General features: G+C 38.0%; 1 protein-coding gene across 3 annotated transcripts in view; it reads right to left on the minus strand.

Annotated features, from left to right (window-relative positions):
• Positions 1–24,531, minus strand: part of sdccag8 (SHH signaling and ciliogenesis regulator sdccag8) — a 98,960-nt gene that overhangs the window by 12,654 nt on the left and 61,775 nt on the right. For all 3 annotated transcript variants that reach the window (XR_015852428.1, XM_088351167.1, XM_088351166.1), the window contains one exon: positions 20,374–20,505. Coding sequence is in view for 2 of the 3 variants with exons in the window: in XM_088351167.1 (XP_088207293.1) it covers positions 20,374–20,505 (132 nt within the window). In the remaining variant the exon portion in view is untranslated. The remainder of the gene's footprint in view (positions 1–20,373; positions 20,506–24,531) is intronic.

The raw sequence follows: 24,531 nt of genomic DNA on the forward strand, positions 1-24,531 counted from the left end.
AGAGGGACACAAAATAACCAACAGCCCGACATGGAGGGAGTTTGAATGGAAAGTAAAAATGCGATTCTTCTATACACCCTCTATCACTTCAAAATATAAAAATACCTCAAATCTATGTTGGCGTAACTGTGGGGGGGTCGGAGACTTTACGCATATTTTCTGGAATTGCCCTGTAATATTAAATTTTTGGAGAAGTATCCAGAGAGAAATAAAATTAATCACGGGCTGGGAGTTGCGGTTGGACCCAAAGGCTTACGTAATAGGAATTTTGCCAGAAGAATTACTATCTGGTCAACAGAAATATATACTAAGGGTAATGCTTCTGGTAGCAAAGAAAATGATCACAGTGTCCTGGCTGAAACCACAACCTCCTGACATAAAACAATGGAGAGACAAATTAAAGCAAATGTACATTATGGAAAAAATCACTGCAAGACTTCAACTGAAACTCGACCAATTCGAGAAAAGATGGAAGCCTATCACACAAATTTTACTTGATGTCTAAACACCTCCCCCTATTTATTATGTTTTTTTTTTCTTTTTTTTTTTCTTTTTTTTTTTTTATATATTTCTTTTTGTATGGGTGTATTGTATGAACATTTATTCTTCTTTTCTATTAATAGTATTTTTTCTTCTTTATTGTTCCTTCTGTTATTTATGAGTGTGTCAAGTGTATATATTTTGTGTTGATGTAAGATGGTGGAATCAAACCTCTGTCAAAATTGGTGTGAGAAATAAAAAGTTAAAAAAAAAAAAGAAAAGGATGTCTGGAAAAAAAACCCACAAAGGCCAAACACGGATGCACATACACAAAACGCCGCAACCAGAAGTGTGCCTGCAGGTCTTAAGCACCAGGCTGTCACGCCAGTTGTTGCTATGCTAACACGCATGAGATGACGCTTCGACTTTTACTTCAAATAGTTTTTGCGTGTGCGCGTGCTGCAGGCGCGTTCTTAAAGCGCGTTTGTCGCTGGAACGGCAGCAGGTTGCATTTGATGAGGTTGGCCTGCCCGCTCGCAAGGCCTGCGAAAAGCGTTAAGCTATGCGTAAACGTCGCCATCTCCAGGCCAGGATGAAAGTGGCGCGTCTCGGATTACAATTCCAGCGCAACCACGGAGGTGATCAAGTCAAACAGGTTGACTGTGAGTCAAAATATGACATAGTGATGATGATGAATACGTCATCTAAGCGAAAAAGGCAGAAAAGATACCGAACTCAAACTCCACTGATCAGATAAAATATACTCTTTAAACCCTTAAATACATTTGACTGATTTACGAACGGCTAAGAATATCCAACTGAAAATAAATAATATTTTCTTCCTACTTTTCATAAACGTATTTCTTTAATATTTATAATGTGTGATATAATTACTTAATTTGTTGAATGTGTCAGTTTGGCAGTGAAAACTATCTATCTACCCTGGTGATATCCCTCGAGAGAGACAAACACACAAAAACAAAGAAAATTTAAAAAAAAGGGAAAAAGTAGCAAAAAGAACACACAATTTTTTTTGGACCATGGCCAACCCAAATGCCCAAACAGCCAAACAAGCTAAGCACCTCGGCACCCAAGTTGGTCATGCTTTCGTCCCTCCAGGTGAATCGGGAAAGCAGCCATGTCACTCAGGTCAGGGTGACACAAAACACTCTTCTGTTCAACAGCAAGGCCTGACAGCTTTCACTGGTTTACCCCTGCCGCATCATACGGGTGCCATGCCCATCCTTTAGAACGCGTCCAAAAATCCCACTATCCTTTTACAACACCTCTCTACTCATTCCTATCACCAACAAGAGCTTTAGCTTCCACTATATTTAGACCTCTTTCTTTAAGAACTATTTTTAGAACTATTTTCCATTAGGATTAAAAAAAGAATACTTCCGATAAGCAAAATGTGGGCAGTAAATTTATGTTCAATCATCTTTTGTTGGGTGTGTCGTTTTGGCAATAAATTTCTACTCTGCAAAAATATTTTTGTTGTGTGTGTGTGTGTGTGTGTATATATATATATATATATATATATATATATATACATAGAAATACACCCAATTTTCAGAAATAGTTGCTAATTTTAAGTATAGATTTTTGCATTTCACTGCACGCCGGCCGGGTGGTTAGTGCAAGGGGTCCAGGGTTCAATTACAGCTACCGCGGCCTCCCCATGTTGAGTCTGCATGTTCTCCCTGTGCCTGCCTGGGTTTCCTCTGGGCACTCCGTTTTTCTCCCACATTCCAAAAATCTCCATGACATGTTATTTGGCCAAATCTTCCTTAAGTGAGAATGAGTAAGTGCATTGTCTTTTTCTGTGTGGCCTGGCCAGGTTCAGGGTGAAGGCCTGAAGATGGCCGAGATGGGCTCCAGCACCCCCGCGACCATAGTGAGGATAAGCAGTGCAGAAAATGGATGGAAGGATTTCCACATTTCACTTTTTTGTTTACCTGAGAAAAAACATTCTTCAAGGGAAAAAAAATCATGGATTGTTTCTTAATATATAACAGTTATATTCTATTAAAATTAGGAAATGAATACTTTATAAGTCAAATGTTCTGCCATCTGCCAGACAAGACAATTTTGTCAATAATAATCTTTTTTTTTGTTCAGTTTTCACTTCTCTATCAAAATAATAATAAAAACAAACCCTCAAATGATTTTTTTGTTATAAATTTTAAAATCTGATGTAATGGATTGTTTTTTTATTTTAAGAATGAATTTCCATTAAAATTTGAAACATCATATTTAAACGAAGCAAACTTTCCTGCTAAACAACATATGACATATTGTTGTCATTTTAAGTAACCATTTTTTTCTCAATTACAAAAAAAACAAGTTTAAATATATATATTATACTGGACTGTCTCAGAAAATTAGAATATTGTGATAAAGTTCTTTATTTTCTGTAATGCAATTAAAAAAACAAAAATGTCATACATTCTGGATTCATTACACATCAACTGAACTATTTCAAGCCTTTTATTATTTGAATATTGCTGATTTTGGCTTACAGCTGAAAAATCTCAAAAATCCTATCTCAAAATATTAGAATACTTCTTCAGACCAAGTAAAAAAATAATTTTATAACAGCAAAACTAAATCAAACATTTGAAAATGTCCATTGATGCACTCAGTACTTGGTTGGGAATCCTTTTGCACGGATTACTGCATCAATCCGGCGTGGCATGGAGGCAATCAGCCTGTGGCATTGCTGAGGTGTTATTGATGCCCAGGATGCTTCGATAGCGGCCTTCAGCTCATTTGCAGGTCTGGTGTCTTTCATCTTCTTCTTAACTATACCCCACAAATTCTCGATGGGGTTCAGGTCAGGGGAATTAGCAGGCCAATCAAGGACAGTGATGCCATGGTCAGTGCACCAGTTACTGGTGGTTTTGGCACTGTGGGCAGGTGCCAGATCATGCTGGAAAATGAAATCCTCATCTCCATAGAGCTTTTCAGCAGATGGAAGCATGTAGTGCTCTAAAATCTCTTGATACACAGTTGCATTTACTCTGGACTTGATGAAACACAGTGGACCAACACCAGCAGCTGACATGGCTCCCCAAACCATTGCTGACTGTGGGAACTTCACACTGGATTTCAAGCAACTTGGATTTTGCTCCTCTCCAGCCTTTCTCCAGACTCTGGCGCCTTGACTTCCAAATGAAATGCAAAACTTGCTTTCGTCTGAAAAGAGGACTTTGGACCACTCTGCAACTGTCCAGTGCTTCTTCTCCATAGCCCAAGTCAGACGCTTCTTCCGTTGTCTTGAGTTCAGAAGTGGCTTGACCATGGGAATACGGCTATTGTAGCCCATTTCACGGACACGTCTGTGAACTGTGGCTTTTGATACCTGGACTCCAGCTTCAGCCCACTGTCTTTGAAGCTCCCCCAAATTCTGGAAGCGGCTCTTCTTCACAATTTTGTTAAGGCTGCGGTCATCTCTCTTGGTTGTGCAGCGTTTCCGGCCACATTTTTCCCTTCCAACAGACTTTTTGTGGATATGCTTTGAAACTGCACTCTGTGAACAGCCTGCTCTTTGAGAATTTTCCTTTTGTGTCTTACCCTCCTGATGGAGGGTATCAATGATGGTCCTATGGACAGCAGTCTTCCCCATACTTGTGATTTAGTTTACTGAACCAAGCTGAGTGTTTTTAAGGCTCAGGAAACCCTCGCAAGGTGTTTAGAGTTAATTAGATGATTCAGGTGATTAGTTGAATAGCCTACTTGTATACTTTTTAATGATATTCTAATATTTTGAGATAGGATTTTTGAGTTTTCTTAAGCTGTAAGCCAAATTCAGCAATATTAAAATGATAAAAGGCTTGAAATAGTTCAGTTGATGTGTAATGAATCCAGAATGTATGACATTTTTGTTTTTTTAATTGCATTACAGAAAATAAAGAACTTTATCACAATATTCTAATTTTCTGAGACAGTCCAGTATATATACCGCAGCCATATCCTCCTAGTGGGAGGTGGCTAGAGTCATTTCTGACTCTTTTTTGGGAGATTGATACAGAGGAGGGGATTCCCAGCCCCTTCGCTCAACCCAACTGAGGTATTGGGAGTCATTAGGTGACCAAACCCCCCAATTCCAACCCCTAATACTGAACGCCAAGCAGGGAGGCAACGGGTACCAATGTTTAAGTCTTAGGTATGACTCGGCCGAGGCTTGAACCACAACCTCCCAGTCTCGGGGCGGGCGCCATACCCCCAAGGCCACCGAGCTTAAATAAATAAATTCTATAAAAATCCTCCCGATACTGTAACCTTTTTGGAGGACTGTAAATTGGGAGAAACAATTTGAAGCCATCACATTGGGATTCTTTTTTAAGAACCAGGGCGAGAAGAAATGCTTCTAAAATGTTTTGAAAGTATAAATCTTTCCACATCAATCCGGGTATCATTAATTTTCAGACTTCAGATGAATTCAACCTTTTGTGGAGATGAAAATAATTAATTGCGAACATATCAGTTGTTTCTTCCTGACGCGCCCAAATGCACCAGCACAAGGTCTCGGGAAGACACGCGCACAAATATCTCGCGTCTGTAAGCGCTGCCAACTTCATTTGCGAATGAAAAGTTCTTGCAAGGAGAAGCAACCTTCTCGCTTCGAGGGCATGGCAAGCGCGAGGCGTGCGTGCGTGCGTGTGGGCGCGCGCGCGTGGCAGGCGCCCAGATGAAGCAGCCCTCGGCCCCCGGGCCTTGTAGCGAGAAAGCCTGTTCCTTCTTTCCCGCGGCCCGGCAAGACCATTTGTTCCATTAAGCAATCTCCTGGAGCCTCTGGTGCGTGTATGCGCGCACACACAGCGCAAGATGCGCGCGCACAGTAGTGATGGGAATTTCGGCTCTTTTATGAGAATAAGCTCTTTCAGCCCGGCTCCCATACGGTTCTTTAGTTATTTAAATGATTGTTATAATACATTACAATACATACATTGTTATAATACATTTCTAAATGCGTAATGCTTCTGTATTGTAAACGCTTTTATTGGTAGAGTGAACTTGTACCCAATTTGAACTTTCAATTGTATTTATAATAAGTAAACAATGCAGAGATGAAGCCACTCATATTGATGGGTCACTAGTGCCTGAGAAAGAGAGAAAAAGAGAGAGAGAGAGAAACAGACAGTCAAAGAGAGAAAGAAACAAAGAGGTAGAGAGAAAGAAAGAGAGACAAAGAAAGATTAAAAGAAAAAGAGAAGGGAAAAAAGAGACAGAGAAAAAGAAAGGAAGGGAGAGGGAAAGAAAAAGACAAAGGGAGAGTGAGAAAGGGAGAGAGAGGGGAGACAGAGAAAAAGAAAGGGAGAAAGAGAAAGAAAGAGTGGGAAAAAGAGGAAAGGAAATAGAAAGAGAGAGAAGGAGAAAGAGTGGAAAAGACAGAAAAAAAAATAAAAATAAAAGAGAGAGGGGGAGTATGAGAGAAAGAAATAAAGACAGAGAGGAATAACATAGAAGGGAAGATAGATAGAAAGAGAGGAAGAAACAGAGAGAAAAGGGAGATAGGAAGAGGGATAGAGAAAGAGAAAGGCAAGCAAGCGAAACACAGGCAAAAAAGAGATGAAAAGTGAAAGGAAAAGATGGAAAAAGAGAATGAAAGAAAGAAAATAAGACAGAGTAGGAAAAATAAAAGAAAAAAAGACAGAGAGAAAAGGTGAAAATGAGGAAGATAGAAATGAAGACAGAGAAAGTGAGATAGAAAAAAATAGAGGGAAATAGCGTAAAAGAGAGTAATAGAGAAAAAATATAAAGAGAAAAAAGCGATAGAAATGGAGAGAAAGAGAGCAGAATTTGAAGGGAGCAGTCTCCTTATTGATGAGGAGCCAGTTCATAAAGCCATTTCGTTTGCAAACGACCCATGACTAGCGAACAGCTCCTAGCAGACATGGACCTCCATGCCTCCTCCAGACGCATGCAGCATTCTTGTTGGCCATATGGATACCTAAGCCTGTGGAAGGCAAGCGCATCTGCGCACGGTCTATAAATTGATGCACGTGCACGCGTATTGTGCGCATATTGTGCCTCTGACCTAAGTGTGTTCATGGTGCTAATTGTTGAGGCGGCCCGTGAGCATCTGCAGGGTGATCAAGCCTGGCCTTTTCAGCGACGGGACAGAAGGAGGCCAAGGAGAGAAGGACAGATGAACAGCAAATAATCGGACACATCGTGACCGCCATCTCTTGGAAAAAGAAGAGAGGGACGTGGAAATGGAGTTTGCTGGCATTACCTGAAGATCAGTGACATGGGGTGAGGTTCGTGTCTGGTGAGGCCAACCCAGATTTACAAATAAACAAACCTACATCTTCTTCATCATTTGATTGGCAGAGCAGGAAAACAATATATAAACGGTAGCATAAAAAAATAACGTTTTATTGTTTTTACATTAAAGGTGGGGTGCATCGGTTGAGGTGTCCTTAAAAAGTTGCCCTCCTGAGTTCAAAGAGCATAGCTAGTTTTATCTTACTTAAAGCAAAGCTGTTTGTGGCGGAACACATTACGTAGGAGGAATGGGAGGCAAGGGGGGCTACTTAAGAGTGACGTTATGCTTATTCCTTCGTTCTTTTTTGTTTCCATTTGTTCATATAATGCTGAAAATGATGAAACAAGAAAGAGGTCTGCTTCAAGTACAGACCAAACACCAAAGAACCCCAAGAGAGAAGAAAATAGAAGTTCATTCAAGCGCGTCTAGAAATGCACGTACTTGCCCACACATCGAGAACGAACGGAAGGAGGCTACAACGATCACACAAGCCAGGAGATGGCGGCAGCCGGGGCTGTCATGATTCGCAATTTCTGGAAACGATTAATTGTCACACAAATGATCACGATTGACGAATATATTGTCAATTTTTCCGTCTGCATTATAGGCTACTATGAAAATAGGAGCTTAATATTACATATACAGTGATACCTCAACTACGAATGTACCGTATTTTCCGCACTATATGGCGCACCATGTTATAAGGCGCACCTTCAATGAATGATATATTTTAAAACTTATGCCATACATAAGACGCACCCCATTATAAGGCGCTATAAGTGCATGCTGGTTTAAGATCAGGTAATTGTGCAATTTTGTAATTGTAATCCTGTGCAGTCCTTCGAGACATTTTTGGGATTAAGGGCTATTTACGGTAAATAAATGTGACGACTTGACTACAGTAGAGAATGTAGTTACGTTATGCAACCTCTAGATGTTGCCACGCTCAAGGGAATGTCAACAAAACATTCAAAAAGGTCAAACTTTATTAACAAACAAGCTTTCCACAACTCCATTCACTCCCAAAATAAATAAACAGCCGTTTTATTATTTTCTCTGAGGTAAAGCATTTTCGTGACACATCTTTAACATCTTTGAACAACATCGACATATCATTTTATTTTTTGTCCATTTAGTCAACACGCAAAGAAAAAAACGTCTGATACTGTTATTTTAAATGAAACGTTAGTGCAATCGCAATAAAGTGACACTCGTAATGTGCAAAAACAACGAGTGCAAAACGATAACAATAAAGCAATAACATAATAACTGTAAAATGTAAAACGTAAACACACAAAAGAAAAACAAAGATCACTCTATAAGCTCCTCATCGACGAATCCCTCGAATTCTTCTTCTGCTGTGTTCGAATTGACCATATCTCAGTGAATGGGCCATCCAACACGTCCGGTGTTTTTGTGCCAGCGCTGTTGCCTTCATACGTATAGTTATCGTACTGACACTTCTGCTTGCCGCTCTTTGTTGAACAACCCACTGTTCAAGTGTCTCCTCTAACTCTGGCCATCTTGCTTTATTGCCACGGAAACTTTGTTGAGTTTTCCTTACTTGGCGGAGCTTATCTTCATCCTTTCTCCACTTCCGTACCATCGATTCATTTAAGTTTAACTCTCTCGCTGCCGCTCTATTGCCGTGTTGTGCTGCGTGACTGATCGCTTTGAGTTTAAACTCGGCGTTGTACGCGTGTCTCTTAACAGGAGCCATTTTTTATACAAATGCACGTATGAAAGAGAATCTCGCTCTCTCTCTCTCTCTCTCTCTCGCTCTCTCTCTCTCTCTGTCAAACGTGACATTCTGAATAATTCTGCGTTTGTTTAAGGTAAATTGTGCTTTACATCTTCACCAGTCAAAACCCTGGATTCAGACAAATACTGTATTTGTTGAATATGAATTAAGCAGTTTAATGGGGTAGCCATTTTGCCACTTAGTAAACAAATACAACACGAGCCCCGGCAACTACCAATCGTTTAATATTTCCCAGTATGCACAGCGCGAAAAATGGAGTCGGCGGCTGTTTCTCGTAGTTGCGAGACCTTGCGAATTTAATATTGAGCCATATATAAGGCGCACTGTGTTATAAGGCGCATGGTCAGCTTTTGAAAAAAAATGAGACTTTTAGGTGCGCCTTATAGTGCGGAAAATACGGTAATTTGTTCTGGGAGTGGCTTTGTAACCTGAAACATTTGTAATGATTGAGATGTCTTTTGAATGTAAATGCGATTATCCGTTCCAAGCCCCACAAAAGTATGATATTCACATGCATCGATTATCTGCACCGCTTGTCTTTAGTTAAGTCAAGTCATGTTTATTTGTGACGCCCTTAATCACAAGGGGAGTCTCGAATGGCTGCACAGACCACAGATTATTGCAACCCGCAGTCTATTATTACACCATCCCCTGATCTAAAACCTACATGAGGGCAAGGACAAACTCAAAAACAGCCTTGCGGGAAGTATGATATTTTTTTCAATAAATCATAAAAGAACATCTGTTTGGTTAAAACCTTGTGAGGTAACAGGTCGTAAGGTCTTTTCAGTATTAAATTGCAAAATTGAACACTGTGCAAAAATGAGGTGCACAGATAAGAACAAAAACACTCTCATTTTAACACACACACTTCAAGTGAAGGCAGCAGCAGAGCAGATAAAAATTTATTTGCTTTGTTTCAAGATTTTGAAAAAAATATTAAAGTGAATGCCGCGAACAGCAGCAGAAAAATGTCTCTTTTCTTTGCATCAAGTTCTTAGCATTTAAAAAGACTGGTACACAATAAAAGGACGTATGTATGGAAAAAAAAAACTGTAATCGTGGACTGTCGAGTAAAAAAAGGGTACAAAAGCTCCATATTTTGTAAATGAGTTGACCACTGAATAAAAATAATTTCTTAACGGCATGCACTAAAGAATATCATTGAAATTGACAAGCTATCTCGTCCAACCAATCTCAGCCCAGCTAGCAAACGTCACATGACCAACCCAAAATGAAACCGAGCTATGATTGGCTGTGAACTGATCCCTGAAAAATCGACTCTATTCTGCAATTAACGGACACAAATCGAACAAGTTTTTCCCCATCTGAAAATTGTTTTATAGGTGTAGCACCACTTTCAAATGTGCGAAGTTATTTTCAAAGTGGCAAGTCTTAAAGAAATATTTGTCGTAATTAAGAAAAAGAATCAAAAGACAAAAGCAGGTAACAAAAGTTCAATTTGCAGTTTTACTTTTCAACCAAAATGTCTAGTTTAGGATGATAGTTGTGAATAAAGTAAACGACATCTCTCCGAATTTTAAACTTAAAAGAATACCATGTGGGCAGCACGGCGGCGCAGTGGTTAGTGCTTGTGTGGCACAGTTCATATCATGGGAACCTGTCGTGGGTTCAAGTCCAGCTCCAGACTTCCTGTGCGGAGTTTGTATGTTCTCCCCGTGCTTGCGTGGGTTTCCTCTGGGCACTCCGGTTTCCTCCCACATTCCAAAAACATGCATTTCAGGTGAATTGGCCGGTCTAAATTGTCCCTAGGTGTGAATGAGCGAGCGAGTGAGTTGTCTGTCCCCGTGTGCCCTGCGATTGGCTGGCAACTAGTTCAGGGTGTCCCCTGCCCACTGCCTGGAGATGGCTGGAATGGGCTCCAGCCCCCCGCGACCCTAATGAGGATAAGTGGTACGGCTAATGAGATGAGATGAGAATACCATGTATTATTCAGCACCTCAAAAAAACCACCATGTTGATTTAAAAATGAGCAAAAAAACATGAACGCTAGCATAGAGGGAGCTAGCATAATTTTTTGAGTACCCCCATGAAACAAAAACCTTGTGAAAGGCTAGGCCAAAAACAAAAAGAATAATTGTGCGAATTGGTGACTTTGAGTCACTGTAGTTTGTATTCTTCCTTGCCCCTTTTAGCACTCGTTTTCAGTCTCAATACACTATACAGCGGCATCTAGTGGTCAACTAACACTCACTGTCTCATGGTTAACTTCTTAAAAATATTTGCTTGTTTTGATTTTTGACATTATTCTCCATTTTTTATTAATCTTTGTAAAGTACTAAATATAGAAGGTACAGTAATCATAACAAGCTGTACTAATTTTTTAAAAAAGGAATACAGTATAACACTCTTCTATATTTGACGTATTAAAACACACATAAAAGAGTTAATACCTTTTGACTAACATAACAGTCATTTTTTGTAATGCTGCATTTGTTTGGATTGGAAATAATATAGAATGTTTTCACTTAAAATAGGATCCCACTGTTTACACAATGAACTCCTTAACTTGGAGTGTTAAGATAGTCTTCTGTAACCATGTACATTTCCACATGGTAAGAGATAAATTACTCTACCGGAATTTGAGGTTTGAAAAGCATGACACTCAATAAAAAACCCCAGCAGACATTTAAAAGTCCAAACTCATCACTTAAAAATATCATTCCTAAACTTCACAATAATAATAATTGAACAATACGCCAATGAACAATAATAATAACGATATATTTCCGGTTGGTTCGTAAACACACTTCAGTGATACATCCATCCTTCCTCCTCCCTCTGCTAATGCCGTAAACAACACAGAAATAGTCAAATAAATAATGAACCCCTGTGTCGTTTGGCAGGCGCCTTGGCCCGGTAAATGTACATCAAGCTGATTTTCCAAATGTTTTGCTCTTCGCGGCACAGATTGCAATGAGAGGGAGGCGGAGGGGGACGTTACGGGTGAAGGTAAAAGGTGCTGGATGGTGACAGGGCGCTTCCCCGCTTTCCCATGAGAACTTGCAAGGCCTCAGGTTGTATTGTATTGTATTTATTTATTCAGCCAGTATAAACCCTAAACATGATGTATCGTTTGACACGCGAACTCTCGATAATGATAAATAATAGATTTAAAGGAATAAAAAGAATAGAGTAAAAAATATATTGTAGTGTATAATACAAGGTAATTATATAGAAACGTTTAAAAAGAAAGAATATGTATATAACAAGACTAGAGTAGAATAGGTCGGAGGACCGTCGTTGGCATAATAATACTATACATATAACCTAATCAATTCCCGTTGAACATACAAATAACGGAAAGGTAAAAAATCTCTTTAAAACGTGTAGTCTTGCTCACAATGGAACAAAAACAGCGAACTGACGGCAGGTAATCAAAGTACCTGCGAGCAGGGTGTCCGTTTTCTAGTTTGTTCGATGAAGATACATTGCAGGGACGGTAGGCCAGTAACTATTATTTCCTCTGCCGTCCTCACTACTGATTCTATTTTTGACAATTTTTCTGATTGACGCGACCAAACCAAACTGTGATTGACCTATTTAAAACGGATTCAATGATAGCACGATAAAAATTGACTAGAATGAATTGACGGACTTTGAATGATTTGAGTTGACGAAGGAAGTAGAGCCTGACTGGTTGACTTTAGAATATCAATAGCATTGACAGTCCATGTGAGGTCAGCTGACAAGTAAGTACCCAGAAACTTGAATGAATGGACCAGTTCGACCTCACTACCATTAATTGACAGTGGCACATGCGGGGGAGGCTTAGTACGGAAATCGATTATCATCTCCTTAGGTTTACCTACATTCAATAACAGATTACTCTCATGACACCGGGTGGAAAGTGAATCAATTTCTGCTCGGTATTCAGTTTCGTCTCCATTTGAAATAAAGCCAGAAACTGTGGTGTCGTCTGCATATTTAGAGAATAGTGAATGGTCAGAATTGGCTTGACAATCATGCGTGAATAGGGAAAACAAAGTTGGAGACAATGGACAGCCCTGAGGCGTACCAGTGTTGAGGACAATAGAACATGATATTTCTCACCAATGCGAACGGACTGATCTCTATTGAGAAGGAAATCTAAAATCCAGTTTGATAATTAAACGGGAAAATTGAGGTCATGAAGAAGTTTAAAATGCAATTTAGAAGGAATGATAGTGTTAAAAGCCGAACTAAAATCGATGAATAAAACCCTAACGTATGAATTCCTATGCTCAAGATGACTTAGAATCTCATGAATACAAATTGAAATCGCATCATCCACACTTCTATTACCACGATACGCAAATTGGTACAGATCTAGATTCGATGGTAGAAAGGACTTCATGAATTTCAATACCTTGGCACCTTAGGGATCCCTGTGGTGCATTCAAAGGCCCATATGAAATCCAGGCTTACACAATAACCATTGTATCTGATTGCGACATGAGCTTTATAGTAATGCTGAGGGGTCAGTCCTATTTGTGTCTTGGGGTTGAGCTATAGGCAGAGTTGGTTGGTTACCAGGCTGATGAGAATCAAAGTGAAGTTGTCGAAAAGCGAGGCGTTAACGTGGAAAGTTCTGGTAAAGTAAGTGGATGTGTCTGCCTTTTTGCAACCCAACGCATGCACAAGACTGCCTTTTAATTCAAAGGTATTGTCCAGAATTTTTAATTGTTCTACTTGCAGACGCCATCTTCTGGCATAAGTCATCATTGAAGCCCCTCTCAAACTGCTTGTGTGGCACGAGCAAGTACATGCTTTTCTTAGATGCGCTCGAAAAAAGAAAAACATTTTTTTTAATTACTTTTTGGGGATTGGGTTGGCATTTGGACTGTATCTGTAACAATCCTTTTCTTACTTTAACTATTTTCAAGCTAAACTAACAAAACTGCAAGGAGGAGCATAAAATTTGTCTTGCCCCCTCCCTTCCCTATTTCTAAAGTGTTGCTAAATCTGAACAGCTCTGATAAAAGATAGGTGCGGTGGGAAAAAGTATTTAGGGGCCCTTTAAACTCAGCTGTGAATTGTTAACGCATACTTAAAAGAGAAAATAGTCTACTTTCAAATTTTTAGGGACATCTCAAATGACGCACCCCAACTCTAAATTTTTATTTTATATAATATTCTATACGGAGCATCACACTGACAGTGTATACAGTATAAAATAAGGGTTAGTGAGTGAGAGGATTTACTCGTGGATTGATATTTTACCGTATATACTCGCACATAAACCTCCATCGCTTATAAGTTAACCCCGTGAAACGGCTTTAAAATGACCACAAACTAAATGAAATAAGAACCAAAAATAGGAATGAAACCTATACAACAATAATTATTTAATTTTGCAGATTATAAAGTTTAATATACTGATAATAAAGATACAAATTAAACTTTTCCAAACCATTTACTGTACCATCATTTAGCACTCCAATGGTAGACACGAATACATTTTCGTAATTTGTAATAATTTCCTTCTTGAACTCAATCATTGTCATCACTGTTTTTGACTTTTCCTTATCACTAAGATTCTTGGGACCCATTACTATTGGCAAAAGGAAATCAAAGACACTAAACCACAATAAAATGAGATGTGGTCCCTTTCAAATACGATCGAGACGGTCCCTGTGTTCATTTTGTTCTATGCTCATACAAGCCGACCCCCTTGAATTCAGTACTGTGTTTTATAGTTCAACATTTGACTTGTATGGAAAAATATACAGTAAATAGATTTTTAATTTAGTTCAACTTAATATATTTCTTTTTGTTTATTATTCTTGTTTTGCGGACCTTTTTTTATTTGCTCTTTTTTGAGGATATTCATTTTATTCATTATTTTCATTTATATATATTTTTTTGTTTACGTTTTTTGAAATCATTATTTATTCATTCCTTCGTTTTTGGTCCTGCACAGAAGCGAAACAAGCAACCTACAAAAAAACTCCCCAATAACTTTATTTCCAGGATATATATGCCAACAGCAATATTCCTGTATTTGTCATTTTAATTATTATTATTATTTTTGCGCCAAGTTAATTTGTCCCTAAGGCGCAGTGTTTAAGTGTGGAAACTCTCTTCTGTTTGTTGTTGAATAAGACGTTAATTAGGTGGCGAATGTTTCTATTTCTTCCCTGACTCAACTCCAAAATCTCTTCTTTGACAATAGTTCTCAACATTCAAGTCTCAACTCCATGAGTCACTAATGTCTTGTGTTTAGCAGTGTTGGGCATGTTACTTTAAAAAAAAAAAAGGATTTTAGTTACTCACTACTTCTTCCAGTAAGTAACTTAATTAATATATAGTAAAAGTAACTATTTCAGTTACTTTCAAAAAGAGAAGTTGTTGCACAAAGACTTTGAAATGTTCTGAGCAGTATTCAAGCCAATTAAATAAAAAGAACAGACAGGTAGTTGTGTTATATAACCTTGCCATATTTATTGCACCTCACCAGCAATAAATTTATCCGACACTAGAAGTGCAACAACAACAAACAGTAAGCAATAAAATAAAATAGCAATCAGCAGTAAACAATATGAAGTGAGTTTAATAAATTAATTTTAATTCTCACAACCTGAGATACCTGGTCAAGTAGACATAGCCTACTGCAGTGATTTCCAACCACCGTGCCGCGACACACTAGTGTGCCGAGAGAAATTATCCAATGTCACTTTTTAAAATCTAAAATTTCATAAAACATTTATGAATCATTTTCTGCAAATATTATGTCATTGTCAAGTGTCTGTGCTGTAAAAACTACTGGTATTATAAATTATACTGTAATTAAACATACTGTTCAGTGTCATTTTATAACATTTTTGGTTAGTGGTGTGCCGCAAAATTTTTCCAATGTAAAAAACATGCCCTGGCTCAAAAAAGGTTAAAAAAACACTAGCCTACCGTACAAGTATTTTGTTCACAACAAAAGTCAATTGTAAAGCAATACAAAGTGAGTTTCAATTTATAGAATAAAACACAATCTGTAGTCGGATAACTGCTCATGTAGACATATGCTACTTTATTTTCGCACAACAGTACTAAACAGATCAACAATATGAAGTGCATTTAACACTGCAGTGTAAAATAAATACATCAAACTCTCACAACCTGAGACAACTGGTCAAGTAGAAATAGGCAACTGCATTTCAAATACTATGTCTGCAACGAAAGTCACCAGTAAAACAATATAAATTGACAATCAGATCTCGCTCTACTTCTTTCACTCCCTAACATCTCTCCCTCCCTCTATATCCTCACCCTTTCTCTATGCCCCCCTCCTCTCTCTGTCAATGACTGCTGAAAAAACTTCTCTTAGAGAGGAGAAAGCAGCATTTTTGGAAGAATTAGTGCTTAACGACACAGTAACCACTGAGAGAGAATTCTTTACTAGTTACCTCAACTGAGATGTATAAGTATTGTGAATTTAATAGTGCTCTTACTCAAAATATTAGAACTACTGAGGCATCTTTACGCCAGGTAGAGTTAAGCTGACGCGTTTGGAGCGTGGCTAGATGTTACCTGAAGTCATCTATCTGAAGGTAATGACGCTTGGAGCGGTCTTCAAGTTAACTGGAACAATTTTCTTTTATCTACCTAGCGCCCTTCAAACACCGAATACAAAATAAACACAAGTACAAAAGAGAAACCGACAACAAATAAACCTAGAGTTGTGTCCTGGGTTAGCTTAAGGAAACGGTCAAAAGCGTTAGCCCTTCTGGGGTCAGATACCTGTCTGACCACACAAACATTCCAACCTTTATACAAATTAATGTGCGCCACGCCATAGGCTAAACAATAATAACGTTCAAAGAAATACATTTTGGCTCCTACACTGGATACAGCTTTCACAAATACCATTAAAGGGACATTGTGTATTATTTAGGTTAAAAAAAACAACTTAATTGAAACACATCAGTATTGATTAAATGAATAATCAAAAATACATTAACTATTATATAAACAAATGTATTTTTTTCAAATACTAATCGGTCGAGAAATATACTTAATCACCTGAGGGAGCTGATATGGTTGTCCATGTCGCTGATTTTTCGTCACTCCTATTATTTCCCTTTTTTCTTTTTCTACTTTTTTTTCTTCTTCTTTTTAGTCATATTTTTATTTCATTCTTTCTCTATTTCTTTGTTTCCTTCTTTTTCTCTAGCTTTTTTCTTCTTTTGTTTCTTTTTCTCTTATTTTTCTATTCATTTGTATTTCCTAACTTAGTTTTCATTTTTCTTTTCTTTTTCCCTTTAATGTTTTTCCTTTTCTGTTTTTTCCCTTTTATCTATTTTTTTTCTTCTCTTTTCCTCTTTTTCTTCATTATTTTCTTTATTCTTTTATCCATTTCGTTTCCATCTTTTATTCCTTCTTTTTCTCTAGCTATTTTTCTGTTCTAATTGCCTTTTTCTTTTCGTGTTTTCTGATTTTTTTACTACACAATGCAGCGGCAGCTAGGGATTGAATACTACACACTGTTCCTTGAATAAAATCAAGCCAAGGTACATTTTTCATGGACTGCAGCACACCTATGATTCTGCGATTGTCCCACAAATCCTTAAAAATGCCCACAAGAAGCCAAAGCTGCACAGCAAGCGCATCCAATTTCAACTCCAGCAAAAAACAACAAAGACGAAAGGAAAAGTGTGGTCAGGCGTGTCCAAAAGCAAAACAAATAAAGAAAAATGTTGACAAGCACATTAATTAATGGGAGGATTCATCCACAGAGCAAAGTGTCAAAGTCGCTAAATGCCAACGCTGATTATCATAGTTCAGCCGGGGGAGGCGCCGCCAAGTTTGAGCGCCAGCTTCCCGGCCCATTCGAGCTTGGCAGCCGCTCCAGCGCTCCAAAGAACCTCCTGAGGGCGACGCACAAACACACAAGAGATCGCTACCTTTTCCACGAGCCGCATTGTTTGGCGTGTATATGCCACGCGACAAACTTTCGCTTGTGGTTTTTTTCTGCTACGTTTTCGTCGGTGAGATAAAATACCATTTCCAATTCAGGTGATGTTATCAAATACAGTGGTACCTCTTATTACAAGGCTAATTCGTTTCAAGATCGTGCTCTTAGCTCGAATTGTTCTTGTAACGAGCGAATTTATCCGATAAAAATTCAATAAAAAGTAAGTGTCCCGTTCCCAAACTCCCAAAAGGATCAAAGTGAACCATAAATAGCGATTAAACACATCTTCACATTACCCTGATTTTTGCTAACATGCATTGGCTCCCTGTTAAAATGTGATTTTAAGTAGGGGGTACTAGGTTCCGTAGGAGTGACAGCTCAACTTTTGATGATACATTAGCACTTATCGTATACTTAAAATGAAAGTTGATGTAACCTTAAATGAACGTGAATACACAAAATAGAGTTTAGCCTGTTTCAGTGTTCACTTATCACTTTCTTTTGCCCTTTTTAGCTGAACTTTATCACTTCTGACCAATATTTAAAAAAAAAAAACGTATCCAGGTAGATTTGTCTCCCCTTTAAAATGTTATAACCCTTCAGGCTAGAAATAACTATCTACATTGGGGTATTTTGACCATGGAATGTCCACGCCTTTGCTGTGTTATAACTTTGTAGTTTCCGATTTTTTTCATTTACCTTCAACCACTCAAAATATTCATGAGGAGCTTAGCGACGTATGCCCGTAGAGTGTTATTTTCTATACTTTCTCTTTGATGATAACGCAACAATCAAAAAGACAAAATTTGTAAAAAAATAAAATAAACCTCCCAAGGGTTAAAGAGAGCTGTCGCACGACCAGTTCTCAGTTTTTCTGGATGTTTTCTTTTTTTTTTTCAACAAAAGCAGCAACTCTTTCCCACTTAGCCAGCACTCTCTAATCTCCCTTGTAGATGCCAACTTCTCTGGTTCTTCCTCCTCTTCGCTGTTTTTTTGCAAGAAGTGCTGTATATAACTGTCCTCGCAAATTCTTTTGTGACTTAGTGATCTGCACTTGCTGCTTTCTGATTGATTGTACTCCTTTGCTTGGTCACTCACAAAAACAATGCACTTGTCTTTTTGATTATTCATTGCTTTGATTTTCATGTTATCATTCTCCTTTTTTTCTCAGACACCTGTTTCATGGCTAAGGTCACACAAAGTTGCAAAAAGGAGATGCTATAAAATCCAAATAAATAGATGCGATAAAAACAAACTTGCTGCAGAAAAAAGGTACACTAAAGCAATAACCAAGTGTCTAATTGAGCGAGGCGCACGAGCAGACAATACCGAGCTGATGGAGGTGAGAGCTCACAAGCAGAGAGCGGTCTCTAGTGGTAGCCCCTGGGACTGCTCGTGAACTAGATTTTCCCTCGTGTAGGAAGCAAGATTTTTGTTCAAAAAATACATTGTCCACCGAAATTCTGGTGTTTAGAGGTGCTGGTAGGAAGACGTACCACTATATGTGCAAAAGCGTGCGTGTGTGTGTGTAGGTGAGGCACGGATGTAGTGCTCCTACAGAGTGGGCCGACACCATCCACACACACTCTGGGCCACATGAGCGGAGGTGGGCTACATGCCAAGCGCCCCAGTGGAGAATTGAATGCAGACACACACGCACAAACACAAAAAGACTAAAGTCACAGAATTGTTTACGAACTCTAGAGATTATGCACCTGTACACATCTCATTTTTCGGGGGGTGCCAAACTAAAAAGAAACCCACACGTTTCACGCTGGCTAGCAACAACAAGGATGCAAATAAACTATTTGTGTCCAGATTGAGGTTGTTTTCTTCGTGAAAGGAAGCCATTTTTCAAGGGGGGGGGTTAATTTAGTCAAACTAGGATAAAGTCACAATTTAAGTTTGCTTGTATTAATATCTTTGTTCTGACAATACACAAAATGATTTTGTTACTGCATTGTGTTCCTTGTGTTACACTTTCTTACTTTCTTGTATAGTACTTTTGGCTGTATGTGTCTTACTAATCCTTTGTTTGGAAGCTCATTAAACAATCTATGTTCTCTGTTGAGACAGTTTCTTAAAGAAACCACACACAAACTGTGAACAGCCAGCCAAGCCCCTAGAGAAATTTGATTGGGTGAGCAGTAGTAATGAGTGTATCTCCGCACATAATGAACTCCCCTAAATACTTTGTGTCCTTCTCGTAGGCAGTACAATATTTTGTGACATTTTTACTAAAGAACTTGAGACACGTTATGATAAAAATCAGCATAAAAACACTAACAACGTAAAAATGCCAGCAGAGTACCCCAGAGCAATTACATCAGGTGAGCGATATGGATGGGCGGTGCTTTGCACAGAATGCAAGCACTCCCTCCTGTCTGTTCCTTGCCCTGTGCCGTCTGCGCCAAAGGAATTACGTCGGGATCCTCGTTTGCAGAGTGCTGTGACATTTTTACAAAAGAACTTTGCTTGCACTTTGTTTTGAAACTGTTATTTCGGCCAAAATTGACAGTCAAAGCAAGCCTCAAAGATCTTAAGTATCTGGGGGCAGAGACAAATTTTAGGTGGTATATTTGTTTTAATGTGAAACTGGCTCTGGCATTATTATTTCCTTAAATGTCACACAGTGAAAATGCGCTGAAGAATTTTGTCTGAAGAGTTTGTTTGGTGGTTTTGTTAAGAGTTGTCTTAATGTATATGGTGTTGCTACCGAAACAAAAGAAATATGCCTTAAACATTTTGCTTGCATGGCTCTTTGAAGTCAAAAGGGTTCTGACCCTTAGGTTAGATAATAAGCATGTTAAAACTTGGAAAAATAATTTTGTGTTAAAAACAGGATGAACTCTGCTCTTTCATTGACTTAAAACATTGGTATTTTATAGTCATACAGGCAACCTTTGGCCTATGGTTGTAATGTCATTCTCATGCATTGTGAGTGTGTACCTGTTCTTCATGGTGTAGTGCACACGTCCATGCTGAACACACTGTTTCTCCATGTCAGAGCAGCGTGCTCTCATATTCTTGACTGTGTCCTGAAGGTGTTGATTCACCACAGCCAGCTGCTCCACTTCCCGCCTACACACACACCCGCACACCAAGATGAAAAAAAAACAAGTAGGAGATTACTGTTACGAGATAAAACTCATTTAAAAAAGCAAGGAAAAATGCATTTTGTTAACAATTAAGTCATTAGAATTCGCTCCTGACGGTTTATTCTCTCCTGGTAAAAAAAATAAATAAATCCGCTTTTCTTATTTTTTAAGTATTTTTACCTAAATAAAGTGATTTGTTCATGTACCAGCTCAGTAGCCTAGATGGTAGGGCGCCCGCTTTGAGACTGGGAGGTCGCTGGTTCGCGCCTCGGCCGAGTCATACCTAAGACTTATAACATTGGTAAAATGGCGGCGCCCTCTGTTGGCTGCGGCTGCATCGGCTCGCTACAACGGGTCAGGTGTATCGACATTTCGTTCTGTGTACATTGTTACAAAGAATGACAATACAAAGGAAATTATTATTATTATGTATTGTTGTTGCTATTCTAAAAATACATATTTTTTTTGTTTTTGCCTGAATAGAATGTGCAAAAAATGAATGAATGAAAACTTTATTTGAACATTAAAATAAAAACAGAACCAAAACAATAACTCAACAACAAAATAATGTCACATAATATGTTCGAAAAGGTGTAGTAAGAAGCAAATGCTTATATTCCCTACCCCTTCATCTTCCCTATTAAATACACCAATGATATAACAACAATTGTAATAATATCAGGGTTGGGTAGGGTTACTTTAACTTGATTACTTTTGGATTACTCCAATACCAAATATTCTAATAAAAGACAAAAGAAACTAAATATGAATCAAATTCTGACTCACAACACGTGGTAAGCTTTTTCTCCTGACTTTGATCTTTTTGATCTCCGGCAAAACTAACATAAAATGCGACAGAAACAAAATGAAAATAAATCCAAACAGCTTGCCAACATCATTTTTGCCGTTCCATGTATTCTGTTACTCCCCAAGCCTGCACAAAATTTTGTAATTTTATTCATATTTAGTTTCTTTTGTCTTTTATTAGCATATTCGGTATTGGAGTAATCCAAAAGAAATGGAAAGTAATCCAGTTAAAGTAACCCTACCCAACCCTGAATAATATAAATAACAACAGTTACAATAATAGCAACAATAACACAAAGTTAACCATAGTTATAGACCACAGGTGTCAAACTCACCGGCTCGTGAAATCCTTTTATATACATCTACTGTAATGGCCCGGGTCTATGAACAATGTTCACTCTAAATTGCGCGCGTGCGCAATCGCACACTAAGCGCACATTCTCAGCCCACAAGAAAATCTAGCCAGCTCACAAAAATCAGGGCTCGAAATTGCTAATTAAGAAGCGAATTAAGTCAAAGTTACAGTGCATGAAGGTAAAAATACTCATGTTCCCCTGACGCTGTTTTCTAAATGCGGTATTTTGAAGTCAATGTCGAAGTAGAACGAAGTTGAGTAAAGTCAGTAAAGTTTATCGAGAACCGGCTTCTTCGGCTCGGCTCACTAAAGAGAACCGGCTCTTTCGGGTCCCAAACGGCTCTTCAGGTTGTTTTTGCTTCTTTAATCCCTACACGACCAAATATTATGTAAAATTATGCACAAAATGACTAAAAGGAAGGGGGAATAGAACAAAAAAGAAAAAAATATTAAAATGAAAAAGTAGTGAAAAGCTGAGAAAAATAGAGACAAAAGGAAGAGAAAAAAGAAGGAAAAATTCAGAAAAAAAGCCAGAAAAAAAAAGAAAAGAAAGAAAAAAAGGAAAAAAAAGTAAACAGAGAACAAAAAGAAAAAAGTAACAGCTATGGCAAAATAAACACAATGATTTTTTTTAAAGGAATTTCAAAAAAATTGGAAAAAAAACAGGGAAAAAGAAGAAAAAGTTTGTGTTGCATTCAAATAATTTCTAATTATACCAAGTCAATCTTGTTGCCAACATTGTACTTCCACTAAAGAAATGTGATTAAATACAGTTCTGTATCATGCAACCGACTAAATAAGCCCCCCAAAATGTTAGAATTATGCAACAAAAGATACCAGGAAGAAAAAAAAAGAAAATCTTGTGAAAGAATTGTTGTAAAAACAAATGACGCTTGTAGGGTGTACAACCTTTGCAATAATACATTAGTCAATTCATTCAAAAGTGAAAACATTTTTTGCATTGCTGGAAACTCGGCAAAATGCAACTTGATGTCAAGTTTTGGACATGTTTGATAATCAGTTGCCACACTTGGGGTTGCTGTTGCTCACTGTTGTTTCAAGCGTTGCTCAGACCCGTGGAAAATTAGAGGGAACATTGGCTATGAAACCCTGATAACTTTCAAATTGTACTCGGATACTAAAAACCACAATGGCCGAGAAAATTATGTTAACTGACATTGCCGGTAAACCCGTGTGTCTTATTTGTGGAGATTTTGTGGCCGTAATTAAGGAATTTTATGTAAAACAGCACTACAAGACAAAACTTCAGAGTAAGCTGAAAAACCTTGAATCCAGAGAAAAGATACACAAAGAGTTAAAAAAGAATACGAAGATGTTTTTCACCAATGCAAATTCCCAAAGTGAAAAGCACAAATTTTATTTATATTTTCCGTTTTTTCATATTTTCATTTTGACAGGAGATATCTTTATGGAGAGCAACGATTTTTAATTCATTTAATGTTTAATTGTGTTTATTATGGAATAATATTCCTGACTGTTTTAAATTCATATTTATTTATTTATTTAAAGGAAAGTGTTTTCAATGAATATTCATCCTGTTCGGCCCACGACCAAAGGTGTGGTTTGAGTTATGGCCCTCTGTATAATTGAGTTTGACACCCCTGTTCTAGACACATCATTCCCAATCTATCGTATCACTTATACCCCATTTTCTTCATCTCTGTATTCCGCCAGGAATGTTTTTTTTTTGTATTCAAATTTGAACAAGTGAATAGTTGGACATTGTTTGATCTCGTCTTGTAAATTGTTCCAAAGTTTGACTCCACACACAGACACACACATACTTTTCATGGTGGTTCTCACCTTTGGGATTATGAATTTACTACAGCCCCTTAAGTTATAATTTCCCTCTTTCCAAATGAATAATTTACTGATGTTTTCTGGCAATATGTTTTTGTTGACCTTAAATAGCAGTTGTGCGGTGAAAAATTTTACTGAATCATCTCATTTTTATAATTTGGACTGCAGGAATAAAATATTGATAATAAAAATAAAAAATATGAGAAAATAAAAATATGTCACAAACTAGAGACACGTGTTTTTGAAATAGCAGCAACTATATTGGAAAAATTAAATAGGCCTAAATGATATTTTTCTCTTGTGCATAAGGGACTGAAATGGTAGATTAAAAAAAAAAAATCCTAGAGCCCTTTTGCCAAAATGTTAAAACCAATGCCACCCACGACTCAAAAAGATTGCCCACCCCAGCTTTAGAGCATACAAAATGAAAAAATATATGCGGTAAAAACATTTACTCACAATGTGTAAAATAGCGGTTATCATTATCAATAGGAATTAAAAGGAAAGGAATTACACATTTCGGATAAAATCTTGACTTTTTAAAAAAAGACAAATCAACGCCATTAAACTTGAGATCGAATGTGTCTGTGTAGGCTTGTGAGTTACCGTTCTCACAGTATTAAAAGCACAACTTTCCTTGCAAGGTGAAAAAAGGTCTGAACATTTTGAGGTGCGTTTGAACCTGGAGGGCACCCGAAGCCTATTTTCTGCTTCAACAGCAAAACCTCATCGTTCCCAGCGTGTGTGCGCATGTACATTGTCACTGCGGTTGTCCAGCAGGACTTTAACCGCTACACTTGGCTTGGACTCCAGTAGCTCAAACAGCCAGAGGCCCACACACAAAACACACACACTGATGCCACTGTAGTGCAGCTCACCTACTTCACTCACACTCCATTGTGGGCAGTTATATTTAGGGAGGATTTCCAAAATGAAATTTTAAACAAGAAAGGCCTGAATATGGTGTGAAACCAAAAGAAAAGACATTTAGTGAAGTTTCAGATGGATAGGTTATATGTAAGAGAC

The sequence above is a fragment of the Urocampus carinirostris genome, chromosome 13 (assembly GCF_059441175.1).
Source record: "Urocampus carinirostris isolate Australia breed hairy pipefish chromosome 13, RoL_Ucar_1.0, whole genome shotgun sequence".
Taxonomy (NCBI): Eukaryota; Metazoa; Chordata; class Actinopteri; order Syngnathiformes; family Syngnathidae; genus Urocampus; species Urocampus carinirostris.